The 17,536-nt window shown below is 44.3% G+C and overlaps 2 protein-coding genes across 2 annotated transcripts in view; one reads left to right on the forward strand and one right to left on the reverse strand.

Annotated features, from left to right (window-relative positions):
• The window catches only part of Dcakd (dephospho-CoA kinase domain containing), a 40,187-nt gene extending 36,941 nt beyond the window's left edge, over window positions 1-3,246 (reverse strand). Inside the window, exon 1 of the mRNA XM_057775148.1 lies at window positions 3,138-3,246. The gene's annotated coding sequence lies outside the window, so the exon portion shown is untranslated. The remainder of the gene's footprint in view (window positions 1-3,137) is intronic.
• Window positions 3,247-3,545: 299 nt separating this feature from the next.
• Nmt1 (N-myristoyltransferase 1) overlaps window positions 3,546-17,536 on the forward strand; it is a 39,268-nt gene continuing 25,277 nt past the window's right edge. Inside the window, exon 1 of the mRNA XM_057775337.1 lies at window positions 3,546-3,701. Within this exon, the coding sequence (XP_057631320.1) occupies window positions 3,571-3,701 (131 nt within the window). The 5' untranslated portion in view covers window positions 3,546-3,570. The remainder of the gene's footprint in view (window positions 3,702-17,536) is intronic.

Genomic DNA, 17,536 nt, shown 5'->3' on the forward strand with positions numbered 1-17,536 from the left:
TGGTATGATAGACCACGTCCTCCTGAAAGGTTGCTGTGAACACCCTCAAAAAATTACTTTGCTCAACTGCAGACTGAGATGAACCTAGCACACAGGTTATACCCTGAAATATCTGATTAACAGCGCCCCCATTCAGCAGGAAGCAGTTTGGAGAGAAATAACTGCGCCCATATTCCCAAATATTGTTTATAAATGTTCTTTTACATTTCAAGAGGGAGATGATATAGATGTGAATAATTTGCATTGATATGAATCTTGGTTTACTGATATTAATTTAAGGTCAATTTTATTATATGTATATGTATTTCTGATATTGATTAAGGTATTGTGATTGTGTAGTTCACTTAAAAATGTAATGTATATAGGTTGTTAATGGATAATTATCAATAATAGTCAAGTTTGTAGTCATGTTAGATTTTCTAGATGTGCATGCTTATATTTTAGATAGACATTCTTCATATCTTTCAAAGATTATAAAATATGGCATTTTAAGTGTTTTAATAACTTAGGGTTTTTCATGACAATGAGACACTCTGCTCCTGGCAGCACCAATCTACTTCAAGAAGAAGATGGGCATCGAAGAGGCACCTTATGGAGTTTGATAGCCATTTGGGCAAGAAACTGCTCTTGCCTGGACTATTGTATAAACTGGACTCAGAGAACCCACAGAGAGAGGACTACTGAACTTGCCTAAAGGTGAGATGATCTTTTGGGGTTCCTGATTTATGAAAGAGTCTGCGAGACATTCTGCAGGACCTAGCAGATAGTGACTGAACTACCTTTGAAATTTCCTGCTTCATGGAAAAGTCTCTGGATACTATGGGCCTGTAGGCCGAAGATGGATGCCCCAACGGTACAGAGAAACTTTGGGTGACTGTCCAGGCAGCGAGATGTCTCTGTCATTTCTAGAGTTTTGAAAATTGCTTACTTTTTGTTTGCTTAGGTAATATTGTATTCTTCTGGAGTCTTTGATGGAGTTGAAGAATAGATAGATAGTTATAGTTATAGTTTTCCATTGTTATGATAAAAGATAAAATAGATATAACTGTTTTGTCATATGTAATTTTGCTATGTTAAAGTTAAAGCCTTTTTTTTTGTTTAAACAGAAAAAGGGGAAGTGATGTGGGAGTGTCATATCAATCTGTTGATTTCATTGGTTAAGTAATAAAGAAACTGCTTGGCCCTCATAGATTAAAACATAGGTGGGTGGAGTAAACAGAATAGAATGCTGGGAGGAAGAGGAAGTGAGCTCAGATGCAGGGCAGCTCCTCTGAGAGACAGACGCCATGCTCTCCTCTCCAGAGCAGACACGATGAAGCTCTGACCCAGGATGGACGTAGGCTAGAATCTTCCCGGTAAGCGCACCTTGGGGTGCTACATACATGAACAGAAATGGGCCAAGCAGTGTTTAAAAGAATAGAGTTTGTGTGTCGTTATTTTGGGGCATAAGCTAGCCAGGCAGCCATGAGCCGGGCTGTGGGAAGAGGCCCGCAGCTCCCTACTACACCAGTGGGTAGCTTTGACTGCTTTCCAAAATCAAACAGAAATGTCTGGGCAGTGTTTGCAGTTTGGGAATCTATTTACTTTTCTGGGCCTGCCACTAATGCAAGAGGAGCTGGCTATATTTAGCTCTGGGTTTTATTTTGTTTTCCGTCCCTGAGTCAGAGGGGAATTGTTTCTTCCCTTGTTCAGTTTTGCAAAGGCAAAGATCATTTATTTCCCTTTTTGGCCAGGAGCTCTTTGATGGTAAGAACTAGTCTTCTCTCCCCACCTACCATACTCAACACAAATAGGCAATTTCTGTGACTACATCTTTGGGCTATCGTCTCAGGATTATGGTTAAACTAGTTAGTGACAGGACGGAGACCCAGGGGACTGAAGCATTTGGGCAATTCTAAGATAGATGTTACAATTGCCTTCCTATAATTGTTTTTCCTGTGGTGGCTGCCTATATCAGACAACATGATTGTTGCGATGAATTAAAGAGGGAGCCAGATGGTGGTGGTGCACATCTTTAATCCCAGCACTAGGGAGGCAGAGGTAGGCGGATTTTTGTGAGTTCGAGGCCAGCCTGGTTTACAGAGTGAATATAGGACAGGCTCCAAAGCTACAGAGAAAAAGAACTGTCTCAAAAAACAAAACAAGGGGCTGGAGAGATGGCTCAGTGGTTAAGAGCATTGCCTGCTCTTCCAAAGGTCTTGAGTTCAAATCCCAGCAACCACATGGTGGCTCATAACCATCTATAATGAGGTCTGGTGACCTCTTCTGACCTGCAGACAGAATACTGTATACATAATAAATAAAAATAAATATTAAAAAAAAACAAAGCAAACAAAACAAAAAGAATTAAACAGGGTATAGAGTAGATAGATCCAGATTCATATACAGATTTTGCCACCTACAAGCAATGTACCAACTTTTCTGGAATATGTCTTTCAGTGTGTTAAAAAAAAAAAGGAAAGAAAATTCATGACATCCACATTCTAGACTTGTTAAATTATACATAAATATGCACAAAAAGCCTTACCCCACAGCCTGGTTTATAAGTGCTCATTTAAGGATGTAGGGGAACTCATGAGGCCTCAATCCTAGACAAAGAACTACAGGCAACTAAGGCATGCTGAAAGTGGGAGAAAAAATCGTCTTCCCCATGGAAGAGCACACCAGTCCTGAAATCATATTTCTATATTATGCGTACTGGGCAGGCTGTATTTAGGAACACACGCACCCTGTAAAGAGAAGGAGGCCATCAATTTGAGAACAAGGTGAAGGGTATATGGGAGTAGGGTTAAAGGGAGGAAAAGGAAGTGGGAAATGATGTAATTATAATCTCAAAAAAAAAAAAAAAAAACTTGTGATGGAAGGCTCTAGTGGTGAATCAAACGGACCATGTGAAGAGCTCGGTGCAAAACTAGAAGCCAAGAAGTAGTAAGTCTCGCCTCCAAACAACAAAGTCTTCTGGCTCTGGGTCAGCGTTGCACACACCTCAATGCGCTGCCTCCCGGTTTTAGGTTTCCAAAGACGCAGGTCTGCCTAAGGGAGCCGAGAGCAAAATTGGCTTCTAGTAGGAAGCCCTCTCCAAGGGGCAAGGGGCTCTTGGCGAACCGCAGCCATAGACCACGGTGTCTTCCACTTACCCAGGAATGGTAACGGTCCTTAACGGCAGCCGATAACGGCTCACCTGGTATCTGGTGCCTATTAAGGATGCGGTGATTTGAAAACCTTGGACTTTGCAACCTATCACTCGCGAAACGCTGAAACGCTAAGTCAACAAGGAACTGCAAGTCCCAGCATGCCCTGCGACCCACCCTACAAGGTGTGGGGACCTCTTCGCCTGGGAGCGCGGCTGAACCTAGGGGTTTCCGGAATTGCTGCCCACTCCTCCCAAGGAGTCCCTTCATGATTTCTGGGTTTTGTAGTCCACTTCTGTCCATTTTCTTGAAAACGAGCAGCCCTTAGTGTCAGATTTCTTCACAAAAACTACAAAACCCAGAATACAGTGCATTTCACCCCTGTCCAATAGGAGCCATCCATGTAGCGGGGCGCGGAGCCGGGCTCTCGCAACCCAAGATGGCGGATGAGAGTGAGACAGCAGTGAAGCTGCCGGCACCTTCACTGCCGCAGATGATGGAAGGGAACGGAAACGGCCATGAGCACTGCAGCGATTGCGAGAACGAGGAGGACAACAGCTACAACCGGGGGTAATGAGCTCCTTGTAGCCCAATTCTTGCCCCGTCTCCCACAAGCTGGGTCTCTGGGGTGCGGGGAAGTCACCGGGAGCTTAGTCTAACCCCACCCCCATGTTCTTATTGGCTAAGACATTGAGAATCTGCCTAGCGATTGGTTTTTGCCTTTGTCATTTACTAGGGTGGGTGCTCAGATGTTAAGGGTCGGAGACATGCATTACTTTCATTACATAAAGTTCAGTGTGGTGTACCATTCGTGTGCTTCAGGCACGATGGGGGACAAAGGACATTTTGAACGGTGGGTCTCAATAGTACAACGCAGAGCAATCTAGAAACCGCAGTTTAGAGGAACGTTACTTATCAAGGTGTCTGAACAACGTGACTAATAATAAACTAATAAAGCATTTAGTTGTAGTTCACGGTCAATGAGGAAGTTCACCAGGCTATTCAAGCCATGTATATAATTATGTTGTAAAGATATAAACTCTCCTTATAAATCCTGTGTTACTAGCGATGTGATAATTTTTTGGCTTATTCGGTGTCTATTGCCGCAAATAATCCGTAGGTTTTATTAGAGTCAATCTTCTTGTGCCTTTGTTAACTTAATGAAGTAGCTCAACGCTTCAACAAACTGATGTTGCTTCTTGGAGAGTATGTGCTGCTTGTTGGATACGACGGCACCTCTTGTGCTTAGGATCTTTCCAGGGCCTTTTGGTTTTTGAGACAGATTCTCACTGTGTAGTTCTGGCTGGCCTGGGACTTGCCATGTAGAGCAGGTTGTCCGCAAACTCGGGGTGATGCTTTTGCCGCTGCCTCCCGGGTACAGGGACTACCGTTACAGGCCGCCATGTAGCCTTACTCTAAGTAATTGCTGTCGTTTGTTACTAGAAAAAAAGAAATGGTTCGGATATTTGAGTGTCGTCCCCGCCCCCAAATCAGTACATCTGTAAGCCAGCCACGGTGAATAATTTATTTTGTTCATGTTATTTGTCTGCTGCTAACCCCCACCGTCTGTCTGTCCGTATCTCTGTCTGTCTCTCTATATGCATATGTGTACTTTTGTGGGTGTGTAATTGTCTGACCGTGTGGTAGTCTGCTGTTTAAAGCCAGACTTTGTTATAACCAGCTTGTCATTAGCTGTAACTGGCGGCTCTTAACTTCCTCCTTTCCCCCAGTGAAAACTGAGATAAAGGTGGAAGGTCATAACCTTTGGATACATTCTTATTTATTCTTCTGTTTTAGAGGTGGTTTTGCAAAGGATTAAATGCTTAGCAGTTTGCCTGGGGGTGAGTTTTAGATTTAAAAAAGATCTAGCTTCTTGTTCTTTACCAGCATGAAAAAAAAATCACAAGAATGTGGCAGAAAAGGAAGTTTGCCAAATTTCATTTTATGACTATGTTCTGTTGCTGTAACTCACAGCAGATCTAATAACGGCCTTGTTTAAGCCAGCTATTCCCAAGAAAGGAATAGCTGAGGAAGAGGAAGTGGAAGTTGGAGGAGGCACAGCACAGGCCTCTCAGGAAAAAAATCCCCATCAGATGAAAGTGCTGAATGTCAGTCATTTCAGAAGTGAAAGTACGCTGCTTTCTTTGTTCATCCTGTAATTGCTCTGTTTTTCTCTGTGAAATTGTTGCCCTGCTTAGTGTCAATCATTTCTGTTTTTTTAAATGGGTTTTGTCCTCCGACAAACTGTGATCTGTTTGCAGAACTTCGCCATGAGCTGGGGTGTAGCTCAGCCGTGGAGCACGTGCTTGCTATGTCGCAGGCCCCGGTGTTCAACCACAAGCATGAAAACCAAGAAAATCCTGTTTGCCAGGAAGTTCTTTGTTTTAGTTATGGTACCGCAGTGTAATAATTCCCCTTTCCCTAAATCTTTGGGAGTGACCCTGCCCCCCCTCCAGGGGGAAAGGTGTTCTATTACAGGGTATGGTTTAAGTCAGCAAATTATATTAGCTTATCAAATCTAGCATTCCATGAAAATGAGTTAGTTTGGAGGCGGCAGGTAAAAAACAAAAGATCCGGGTCAGGAGACAGTCTATCTCTGACAGTTAGAATCAGCCTTTACCATTAACTTTCCAAGCCAAGTATTGTGAAAAGAGACTGCAGCCCCCTGGAAAAAGTATGAACTTTGGAGTCATTCAAACCTGCTTTGAGTAGGGTGTGGTAGTGCAAACCTTCAATCCCAGTGCTCTGGAGGCAAAGACAAGTGGATCTCTGTGAGGTCAAGGCTAGCCTGATCTGTATAGCCAACCAACCAGGGCTACATTCTACAAAAACGACCAAAAACCTGGTTGTGATCCCAAGATCCATAGCTGTGATCTTGGGGAGGTTTATGAAATTAGAGAGAAACCTTAAGAGTAGTTCTTTTCTTTTTTTTCTTTAGATATTCCCCAACTTTCCCCAGCTTGCCTTCTATTATTTTTTTTCTCTCTCTTTTTTTTTTGTTTTCGTTTTTGTTTTTTTTTAAAGACAGTTTCTCTTTGTAGCTTTTGGAGCCTGTCCTGGAACTTGCTCTGTAGACCAGGCTGGCCTCAAACTCACAAGAGATTCATCCTCCTGCCTCTGCCTCCCGAGTGCTGGGATTAAAAGCGTGCGCCACCACTACCCATTCGCCCTCCAATTTATTATGAACATTACTTTTTTAAAAAATGTTTTTGCCCCCCCTTTCCCTCTTTTAAGTTTTTGTTTATTTAAATTTAAAAAATTTTAATTATGTGTCTATGCATGTGAGTGCAGGTATCTGAGGAGGTCTTAAAAGGACTTCAGTCCCCTGGAATTATGTGTAGTTATGAGCACCTCAGCACGAGTACTGGAAATTGAACTCTTCCGTAGCATGCTCTTAACCTCTGAGGCATCTCTCCACCCACCCTCCCCCAGATGTATTGCATTTTAAATTTTTATTTATTTTTTTATTTTTTATTTTTTTTTGGTTTTTTGAGACAGGGTTTCTCTGTGGTTTTGGAGCCTGTCCTGGAACTAGCTCTTGTAGACCAGGCTGGCCTCGAACTCACAGAGATTCGCCTGCCTCTGCCTCCCGAGTGCTGGGATTAAAGGCGTGCGCCACCACCGCCCGGCTAATTTTTATTGTTTTGCATATGGGTGTGTGCATGTGTGTGGGTGCACAAGAGATAGTGTCTCCTTTGAAGATATTTAAGAGGAAAGGCGCTAGGTATATAGCAGCGCATGTCTGTAATCCCAGCCTTCAGGAGCCTGAGGCCAGTCAAGGCTGCAGAGTGAGACCACTTCAGAACAGTGTGCACAGCTAAACCAAGGAAGGAAAGTAGGTATTTACTTTTAGAAGGTGTTTAGTTTTCGTTCTGTTGCTGGGATAAAACACTCTGCACAAGGCCGGGCGGTGTTGGCGCACGCCTTTAATCCCAGCACTCGGGAGGCAGAGGCAGGCGGATCTCTGTGAGTTCGAGGCCAGCCTGGTCTACAAGAGCTAGTTCCAGGACAGGCACCAAAGCTACAAAGAAACCCTGTCTTGAAAAAACCAAAAAAAAAAAAAAAAAAAAAAACACTCTGCACAAAAAGCATTTAGGCAAGGAGATTTAAGTAGCTTGCACTACATAGTATGCAGTGTACATATATGTAGCGTGTACACATGATACATATTATGTAGCTTACGCTTCCGGGCTGCAGTCCGTTGTTGAGAGAAGACAGGACAGGAACTCAAGTAGGACCTCAAAGGCAGAAACCGTGGAGGACACTGCTTGGTGGCTCGCTCCCCCACTTGTGTGTGGCTGGTTTCCTCCTCTGCTGTTTTCACATTATGTGTGTCTGCTGTGTGTGCTGGTGTCTGGGGAAGCCAAAAAGGGGACTTCAGTCCCCATGGAGTTACGGATGGTTGTGAGTCCCCCTGTATGGGTGCTAAGAACCAAACTTGGGTCCTGCGGAAGAACAGCTAGTGCTTTTTTTTGAAAGACAGGATCTTGCTATGTAACTCTGGCTGGCCTGGGACTTGCACCAGCCTGGCCTTTAACTCACAGAGAACCACCTGCTTCTGCCACCCAAGGGCTAGGATTACAGGTGTCTGGCACCACACCCAGCACAACTAGTAATTGCTAGGCCATTTCTTAGACCCTTAGTTTCCTTTCTCGTACAGCTCAAGACCACCTGCCTAGAAATGGTGCTGCCCACGGTGGGCTGGGTCCTCCTGTGTGAGCACTCAAGCCAGTCTGATCTAGGCAGTTCCTCCATCCAGACTCTCCTCTCCGCTGACTGACTCCAGGCTGTGTCAGGCTGATAGTTGAGTGTAACTAGGATAGAAGGTCGATTCCGCAGACAGAGCTTTCCTGCTTGCTTTGTTCAAGTGACTGTGCTCATGCTGCTTGTGGACTTTATAACACATCTAGCACTTAGGAAGAAGAGATCTTTCAGTTTTTCAGCACTCTCTTCATTTCTCCCCTCAGCTTTTGGTTTTTCAAAACTAGATCAAAGAAAAATGAAAAGAACTCTCATCACTGATATCAAATAAGTATTCTAATTATGTTTCCTAATTAAATGGTAGTTAAAAAGAAACTAATCAAGAGCTGCTTCAAAGAGAGAAGCTGGAGAGCAGAAGAAATTAAAATTAAATGAAGCCTATTTCAGGGAGACTGCTGCCCAGGGCAGCCTGTTTTTTTGCTCATCTCCCTCATTGTTGAACTAATATGCTCACTCCAAAATGTGTCAGCTTTGCCAAGCTGCAGTTAACCCTTTCTCTCTGGAGCTCAGAGAGTAGGGGCTTTAGGAGGATGCATCTGTAGCTTTTTCTCTTAATTTTTTTGAAAATTTGAGATTTCGGGCTGGAGAGATTGCTCGGTGATTAAGAACACGGCTGCTCTTCCAGAGAACCTGGTTCAATTCCCAGCAACTGCACGATGGCTCACAACCATCCATGAGACCTGATGCCCTCTTCTGGTGTACAGAATGCAGGCAGAACACTGTATACATAATAAATAAATACGTATACGTAATAAATAAATAAATCTTTAAAAATCCATTTAAAGATTTAAAATTTCCATTTAAAAACTAATTTATGAGACAGGCGGTGGTGGTGCAAGCCTTTAATCCCAGCACTTCGAGGCAGAGGTAGGCGGATTTCTGTGAGTTAGAGGCCAGCCTGGTCTACAAGAGCTAGTTCCAGGACAGGCTCCAAAGCTACAGAGAAACCCTGTCTCGAAAAGCCCCCCCTAAAAGATTCTGTCACAAAAAAAATAAATAGGAGCCGGGCAGTGGTGGCGCACGCCTTTAATCCCAGCACTCGGGAGGCAGAGGCAGGTGGATCTCTGTGAGTTCGAGACCAGCCTGGTCTACAAGAGCTAGTTCCAGGACAGGCTCCAAAACCACAGAGAAACCCTGTCTCGAAAAAGCAAAAAATAAATGAATGAATGAATGAATGAATGAATGAATAAATAAATAAATAAATAAATAAATAAAGGCCCTGGAGAGATGGCTCACCAGTTAAAGTAGATCCACCTGCTTCTGCCTCCCAAGTGCTAGATTAAAGGCGTGCGCTACTACTGCCCAGATGCAAACTTTATTCTTTAAACCTCTTCCTTTCTTCCTTTGTTTCTTTGGCTTTTTTGATTTTTCGAGACAGGGTTTTTCTGTATAGCCCTGGTTGTCCTGGAACTCTCTCTGTAGCCCAGGCTGGCCTCGAACTCACAGAGATTCACCTGTCTCTGCCTTCTGAATGCTGGGATTAAAGTGTGCACCACCACCAGCTGGCTGAGCCTCTTTCTGATCCCTCAGAGATGGTGTTCTTGTGATTGTTCTCTTTAAAACACTGAATACTGTGTTCTCTATATTAAGCACCTGAAATTACAACTGGAATGCCTTGCCAGGGGCAGTACTTGGTGTGCAGTTTGTCTAGTGTACTGACTGAGGAGCAGCTGGAGGTTGACCGTGGTTGAGTTCCTGCTGTTACTGTGCTGAACTGTACGTGCGCCTGATTTCACTTAGGAAGAGCAGTTCTGCTTTCCTTGTGAGCTTCCACCTCACCCTCTGACACCTAGAGGATCCGTTTTGAACTTGCTGGATGTGTTTTCCATCTGGGATTGACTTCTGTATTCTGAATTTCTTTTTTCTTTTTCCAGTTTTTGGAGACAGGGCTTCTTTGGCGCTTTGGAGCCTGTCCTGGAACTAGCTCTTGTAGACTAGGTTGGCCTCGAACTCACAGAGATCTGCCTGCCTCTTCCTCCTGAGTGCTGGGATTAAAGGTGTGCGCCACCACCACCGGCTTTTTTTGCATTTTCTTTTGGCGTTGGTGCTGATGTTCAAATCCAGCATGTTACACATGAGAGGCACAACCACTGAGCAGCATTCCCAGTCCCTGCCTCCTGGAGCAGCAAGAGTCCTCTTTGGATCTTTTCAGCAGCTTGTGGATTTTCTCAGACTAGGGAGTTGGGTGGCAGTAGAGCTGGCTGGGTCTTTAAACTCTTATTGATAGGCCAGGGTCATCCTCAGCGGACATGGATTGAGCATTGAATAGCATCTGGTTTGATCTTTGCCAGGTCACAATGCCCCAAACAATCTCAAACTGTTGAATTTCAGTGTTTATCTCATTTTAGTCTTGTTGTCTGCCAGCCCAGCTTTTAATCAGTTATATCAGAGGCTTTGTGAACTCTCCAAATTAGTTCTCCTCCATGGTAGGAATTGGCTCCTTCAATCCGTAGAACATCCAGACAGGGCAAAGGTGGCAGTGAGAGCCGTCTTCTGTAATTCCTGCCTACAAGTTTTCTTCTACAGCCAGCTGGTGCCTCTGTGGCAATATGAATTTAGGATCCACAAGCAGGTTTTTATTTCACTCACTACATTTTATTTATTTGCATGTGTGTGCATGAGCACATGTGCACAGTACACGTGTGGATATCAGAGGGCATTTTGAAGGCAGTCAGTTCTCTCCATTCCACCATGTGGATTCTGGCTTCAAACTCAGGTCGTCAGGCTTGGCAGTGGGCATTTTACCTATTGAGCCGTCTATGCCCCGAACTCCCAATCTAACTAATTGGTGGGCATATGTGGAGTTTGGGGTGTAGTACCCATTGATCCAGCAGCCACAGCAGTACAAAGAATATGCAGGTGATGCTGACACAAGGCACCTGGTTTCCTCCTGAGTGTCCTTGTAAATGTCCCTCTGTTCATCTGTCTCTGGACATCGCAAGTACCAAGAGAATTGGTAGTAAATACTTACATCCCTAAGCTTGACTTTGTTTGCAAAAGACTCTCCTGATGTCAGAATTAGAACTAGATAGAGTTCAGGATTTATTTTAGTACCTTTCTGTTGAAAACTTACTTTATAGTTCCAAGAATTAGCTTCCAGCTTTCAGAGACAGAGAGAATAGGGGACTGGAGTCCTGGCTCAGCAGCCAGGAGCCCATCCTGTTCTTCCAGAGGACCTGCCTTTGGCTCTAGCATGCACGTAAGGAGGCCCTTAACTGCTTGTTACTCCGGCTCCGGGGAATCTGATACCCGGATATCTCAAGAGCATACACATTACAAACATACATATATAAAAGTTAAAAAAGTAAAACTGGGTGTGATCCCATAGGCCTTTAATACTAGCACGTGAGAGGCAGAGGCAGGCAGCTCTGTGAGTTTGAGGCCAGCCTGGTTTACATAGTGGGTTCCAGGGCAGCCAGAGCTACACAGAGAAACCCTGAAAAAAAAGGGGGGGTGGAGGGGGGAATAAAGCTCCATGTCCTGAAACACAAGAGACTGGCCTAGGAGAGTCTTGAGTTCAGGGCTAGCCATGTGAGTTCCCATTGCAAACAACAAAAGACGGAAATACGTGACCAAAAGTTATGAATTTTTCTTTCTGAACTTTGTTCTCAGAAATGTGTGGTGTGTGTTACAGCAACACTATTTGAATAATTCCAGTGGCGTTCTCTGCTTTGACCTTAGGAATAGGACGTGACAAGGAGGGCAGTGGCCAGGAGTAAGGAAGTTGGTCGTTGAAAATCCCAACCAAGACACAGACAGCGCAGCATCTCACTGCTCTCTCAGAATGTTGGCACAGCTGTCCCGTGCAAACAGCACTAGGGATGTCTCACTGACCTCTTTTGGGCTGTAGCTTTTCTGAGTTTTATTTTAGTCCATTGTGCCTAGAAAGCATCAGGCAAGCCTAAAATTGTTGAGCTCCTAGCTGTGTGTGCAGTATAACGGGAGGGACTGTGAGAAACAGCTGTGTCAGTGTGGCCTCTATGCGCAGAACATTTTTAAATCACTGGGAGGCAAAGAAAGAAACCCATCATTTTATGTGAATAATTATATGTGTGTAGTTTTTTAGGAGATTATAATTGTAAAGCAGATGTCAGGGAGAGTTGGAGGAATCAGAGATGGCTTTCAGAATAAAACACGGCTCATCCTTGCCATCCCTCAGGCTGACCTGGAACTCCCCATCTTCCTGCCTTAGCCCTATGTGCCACCATGCCTGCCTCTCCTTGTTACCTCTAACACCTGCTCTTTGACTAAAGCTTCCTTCTTGGGTCTCGTGTGAGAAAACAGTTAATAACTTGGCTTTGGAGGCTTCCCAGATACATCCTTCCGGAAGCTGAGACTGTAACCAGTGCACTCAACCTTCCTGATGCTGTGACCCTTTAGTACAGTTCCTCATGTTGTGGTGACCCCAACTATAAAATTATTTTCGTTGCTACTTAATAACTGTAATTTTGCTACTGCTTTGAATCATAATGTAAATATCCGTGTTTTCTGATGGTCTTAGGCGACCCCAAGGGGTTGCAACCCACAGGTTGAGAACCACTGCTGTAACATGTCAGGGAGAAAAGGCTCCATCTACATCTTTAGAGATTGGTGGCTTGTCCCTGAGTGTTGGTTGGTTAGTTGATGACCAGGTTGCCTCATTGTGGTCTCTTGTAAGCAACAGGTTGAGGCAACATTGCTGGGAGACTCCTCTCAAGGCTGGGGGCTCCCTCTGCTCTCTCTCCCCCATGAGAAAAGATTTTAGTTCCCAGGCACACACATTTGAGTGTTTGTCATCCTGTGAGGGAGAGGAGGCTTGTGTTACGGGCCCTCGTGCTGTCGGGAAGTTCTGTGCTCATATGTCAGCTTGCCCTTCCCTCCCACCCACACACCCGGCACTCTTCTATTTTAGAAGCACGGAGGCTCATTTTCCATCTCCTCCTGCTGCCCTGATTTTGTACAAGAGCATCCATAAGATTTCTTGTGAGCTTGGATTTAACATTTAGGGCCTTCATTAAAAGATGACATTCCCGTGGGGTGAAGCACACCTTTAATCCCAGCACTCAGAAGGCAGAGGCAGACAGATCCGAGTTGGAGGCCAGCCTGGTCTACAAGACTGTGTTCCAGAATGGCCAGGGGTACACAAGAGAAACCCTGCCTCAAAAACAAAACAAAACAAAATGAAACGAAAAGGACACATTTCTAGTTGAGCATGATGGTTCACACTAGGATCCTAGAAGTCCAGTGATTGAAGCAGAAGGATCAACATGATGAGTTCAAAACCAGCCTGGACTACAGTATAAGACCCAGTCTTACACATGTCTCTTTTTACTTTTACATGAATCTCAGGGGTTAAATTCAGGTTGCCAGGCTTACACTCCATTGCCTTTTTCTTGCCCAACCATCTCGACAGCTCTGAAGATGACAGTTCCTAATTGCTTTTCTTCCTTGTCCTGGATCTGTCATTCTTTCAATTCATCCTGTATTTACTAGGCTAGTTATTGATACTAACCCTTCCACCCTCAAATACAGAGTCTCTTTGTGTAGCCCAGACTGTCCTGAAACTTAACTCTGTAGATCAGGCTGGCCTCGAACTCAGAGATCCGTCTGCCTCTGCCTCCCTAGAGACCTGGAATTAAAGATAGATGTGTGCCCCGCAACCAGCAGCTGTTCTGTGTAAACACCCATCTTAGTTCCCATAGCAGACATTCCCTGCCTTCCAAGGACAGATTTCACCCAAGTCTCTGCTTGGTATTTTGGAACAGAAGGAGCAAGTTAAGCTTTGGTTTGCTGTTGTAAGTGTGTGCCTCTGGTCAGTCTCTGTCTTGTACCATCTTACAATTTTTTAACAGATTTCTCTTTCAGTTACTGAATCCTGGCCTCAAAACTCCTGGGCCCAAGCAGTCTCCTCTCATCTTCCTAAGTCAGTAGTGATGCTTTGCTCAGCGCCAGCTCAGCAGGCTAGCTGCGTGTTCTCAAGGCCTCTGAGCTCCGGGTCTTAGGAATGATTAAGTTATCATAATTGTCTCAAAAGATCATGGGACTAGACTCCTTGGTATCTCCTCTGATTCAGTTGTCTCTCTCTTTGGGGCTTGTTGTCTGTAAGACCATGGCAGCTTCGTGTGTTCTTATAGTTGTGGCCCAAAACCTCAGTAGAATGAATTACAAAATTAAAACATAAAGCCATCGGGCAGTGATGGTTTTAATCCCAACAGTCAGGAGGCAGAGGCAGGCAGATCTCTATGAGTTCGAACCCAGCCTGGTCTACCGAGTGAGTTCCAGGACAGCCAGAGCTACACAAAGAAACCCTATCTTGGGCTGGAGAGATGGCTCAGTGGTTAAGAGCACTGGCTGTTCTTCCACAGGTTGTGAGTTCAATTCCCAGCAACCACATGGTGGGTCACAACCATCTGTAATGAGATCTGGCGCCCTCTTCTGGAGGGTGCCAGATCTCATTACATGGAGGCAGAATGTTGTATACATAATAAATATTAAAAAAAAAAAAAAAAAGAAAGGAAAGAAACCCTATTTTGAAAAACCAAGAATAAACAAACATAAAGCCAGGTGTGGGATTGCATGCCTTTTGTCCTAGGACTTGGGGGGTAGAGGTGGGAGGATCTCTTTGAGTTGAAGGCCAACCTGGTCTACAGAGACTTTATCTCAAAACAAAACAAATCAGCTTACTCCAAAAACAGAACAAGTGCAGCCTGTGACCTCTCCGCAGATGTGGGGTCAGGCCCTGTGACCGTGCACAGTGCACACAGCCTCTTTTCTGAAGAGGCTTGCTCGGTCGGTAGACTGACTGACCAACTTTCTTTCTTAACAGTTTCACTATGTAGTCCTGGCTGGCCTGAACTCATTCTGTAGACCAAGATGGCCACAAATTTGGAATGATCTTCCTGCCTTTGCCTCCCAGATACTCGGGGTCATAGGCTCGTGCTACCATGCTCAGGTAGGAAGACATTCTATAATGATTTTGTATACTTTGTAAAGGCTTATAAAGTGGAGAGGGGTCATTTATTGCCATATAAAATTGTGTTTAGTAAATATCCAATTGATTAACTGATATGCTGCAATTTCTTTTTATAGTTATTTTTCATGGTTTTCAGACCTGGTCTTGTAAGGTCCCTGGTTGGCCTGGAACTCCCCTTGTTGACCAGGGTGGCCTTGAACCTATAGCCACAATCCTGCCTCAGTTTCCCAAAGATGACCTACCACACCTGGATGTAGCATTTCTTTACCTTCACCTTTTGATTATTTTTATTTCTTTTTTAATTTTTTTAATGATTTATTTATCTTTATTTTATGTGCATTGGTGTGAAGGTGTCAGATCCCCTAGAACTGGATTTTCAGACAGATGTGAGCTGCCATGTGGGTGCTGGGAATTGAATCCTGGTCCTCTGGAAGAGCAGTCAGTGCTCTTAACCACTGAGCTATTTCTCCAGCCCTTGATTATTTTTCCACAAAATGAAATAAAAATGATTTGTATCAGCCAGGTGATGGTGGCATGCGCCTTTAATCCCAGCACCCAGGAGGCAGAGGTGGGCAAATCTCCAAGTTCAAGGCCAGCATGGTCTATAGAGTTAATTGCAGGACAGAAGATTTGTATGTTAACTCGTACACAGGGCCCTGATAATTCATTCTGTGTACTGATAGGAATAAAACACTAACGTAGCTTTTCAGTGCTCACATAATCCTGAGGCTGAAGAGAGTATCTCGAAAATGAGAAGACTGCAGAGTTGTGACAGGCTCTGATGGGGTTACATAGGGTAATAAGTGACTAGGACTGAAGAGGTGACTTAGAGGTCGAGAGCTCTGAGTTTTCTTCCAGAGGTCCTGAGTTCAATTCCCAGCAACCACATGGTGGCTCACAGCCATCTGTAATGAGATCTGATGCCCTCTTCTGGCCTGCAGGGATACATATAGGCAAATCACTATAAAAAAAAATAAATCTTAAAAAGAGAGAGAGAGAGGGCAGAAGAGATGGCTCAGCGGTTAAGAGCATTGCCTGCTCTTCCAAAGGTCCTGAGTTCAATTCCCAGCAACCACATGGTGGCTCACAATCATCTGTAATGAGATCTGGTGCCCTCTTCTGGCCTGCAGACATACACATAGAATATTGTATACATAATAAATAAATATTTAAAAAAAGGAGAGAGAAAGACAATTATCTGGGGGCTGGAGAAATGGCTCAGTAGTTAAGAGCACTGACTCTTAACTCCAAAGGACCAGGGTTTAATTCCCAGCACCCACATGGCAGCTCACAACTGTCTTTAACTTCAGGATCTGACATCCCCACACAGACATACATGCAGGCAAAACACCAATGCACATAAAATAAAAGTAAATTTATTTTAAAAGAAAAGAGGAAGAGGACATTATATGAGGTCATGAGCGACTGTCTCCTATTTGTTGTGGCCTTGGAAGATTCGCTGAGCATCTGCTTGCTTTTCCATCTCTGAGTGTCATCAGTCCCCTCTGTGTTGTACCTTCTGCGTCTCATTAATAGAATACTCACTAGGCGCGTTTGTGTTCAGACTTGATGAGCATTTGCTTGTCTGAGAAAGAGAAATCCAGCCTTTACTAGAACTCCTTGGCTTCATAATCCTTCTACAGTCTCCTAAATCCTGTCTATGGAATAAGAGGATTAAAAGGGAGACTCCACATACAAAGAGATGACAGTGTATATCTTCCAGATCCACCCCCACCTTTTTTCCCTCTAGTACTGGGGATAAAATCTGTTGTCTAGAGCATGCTAGGGAACTACTCTGCCACTGAGCTATAGCCTCAGCCCAAGGAATGGACGCGTGTGACTACAGATTGCTTTATCTTTATATATGTATACTTATTACTTCTGATAGCGTTTATCAGTTGCGTTACTATTCAAATAACCACAAGACACTTTGAAACCCTGAAGTATGTTTCCTCTTTTAAATTAATTTTTTTAAGAACAGTGTCATGCACTGCAATTTAGGCTAGCCTGGAACTTTCTGTGTTCTCCTCCAGATTTGCCTGGGACTAGGAGCCACCGTGTCTCTTTTTATTTTTTTATTTTTATTTTATTTATTTATTTTTTTTTGGTTTTTTTTCGAGACAGGGTTTCTCTGTGGTTTTGGAGCCTGTCCTGGAACTAGCTCTTGTAGACCAGGCTGGTCTCGAACTCACAGAGATCCACCTGCCTCTGCCTCCCAAGTGCTGGGATTAAAGGCATGCGCCACCACCGCCCGGCTATTTTTTTATTTTTTAAGGTAGGGTTTTACAATGTAGCCCTGGCTGGCCTGGAACTTGCTGTGTAAATGAGGCTAGCCTTGAATTCGCAGAGATCTGCCTCCTGCATGCTTGGGATTAAGGATGCGCACCACCACCATGTCAGTTTACGTTGTCCCCTCCTCAGCCTCCCAGGTGCTCTACTAGCAACTGTGTGACACCATGCCTGGTCTAATTTTGATTTTAACGTAGCTAGGAAACTGCTTTCCCATGTCTAACTAAAGGAAAGCAGCATGAGGAGTCCCTTCACTGCTTCCACATGCATAAGTTTTCATGTATTTGTGGCAAAAGTAGGTGCATGAGACTGTTGTGGTTGGATTTTCCCATCATTCCTAGTTCCGGATTTGCCATCAGTGACCACTCAGTCTTGCTGCCTAATATCTCGTTCAGGAACGTCT

Source organism: Chionomys nivalis, chromosome 7 (genome assembly GCF_950005125.1).
Source record: "Chionomys nivalis chromosome 7, mChiNiv1.1, whole genome shotgun sequence".
NCBI classification, from domain to species: Eukaryota; Metazoa; Chordata; class Mammalia; order Rodentia; family Cricetidae; genus Chionomys; species Chionomys nivalis.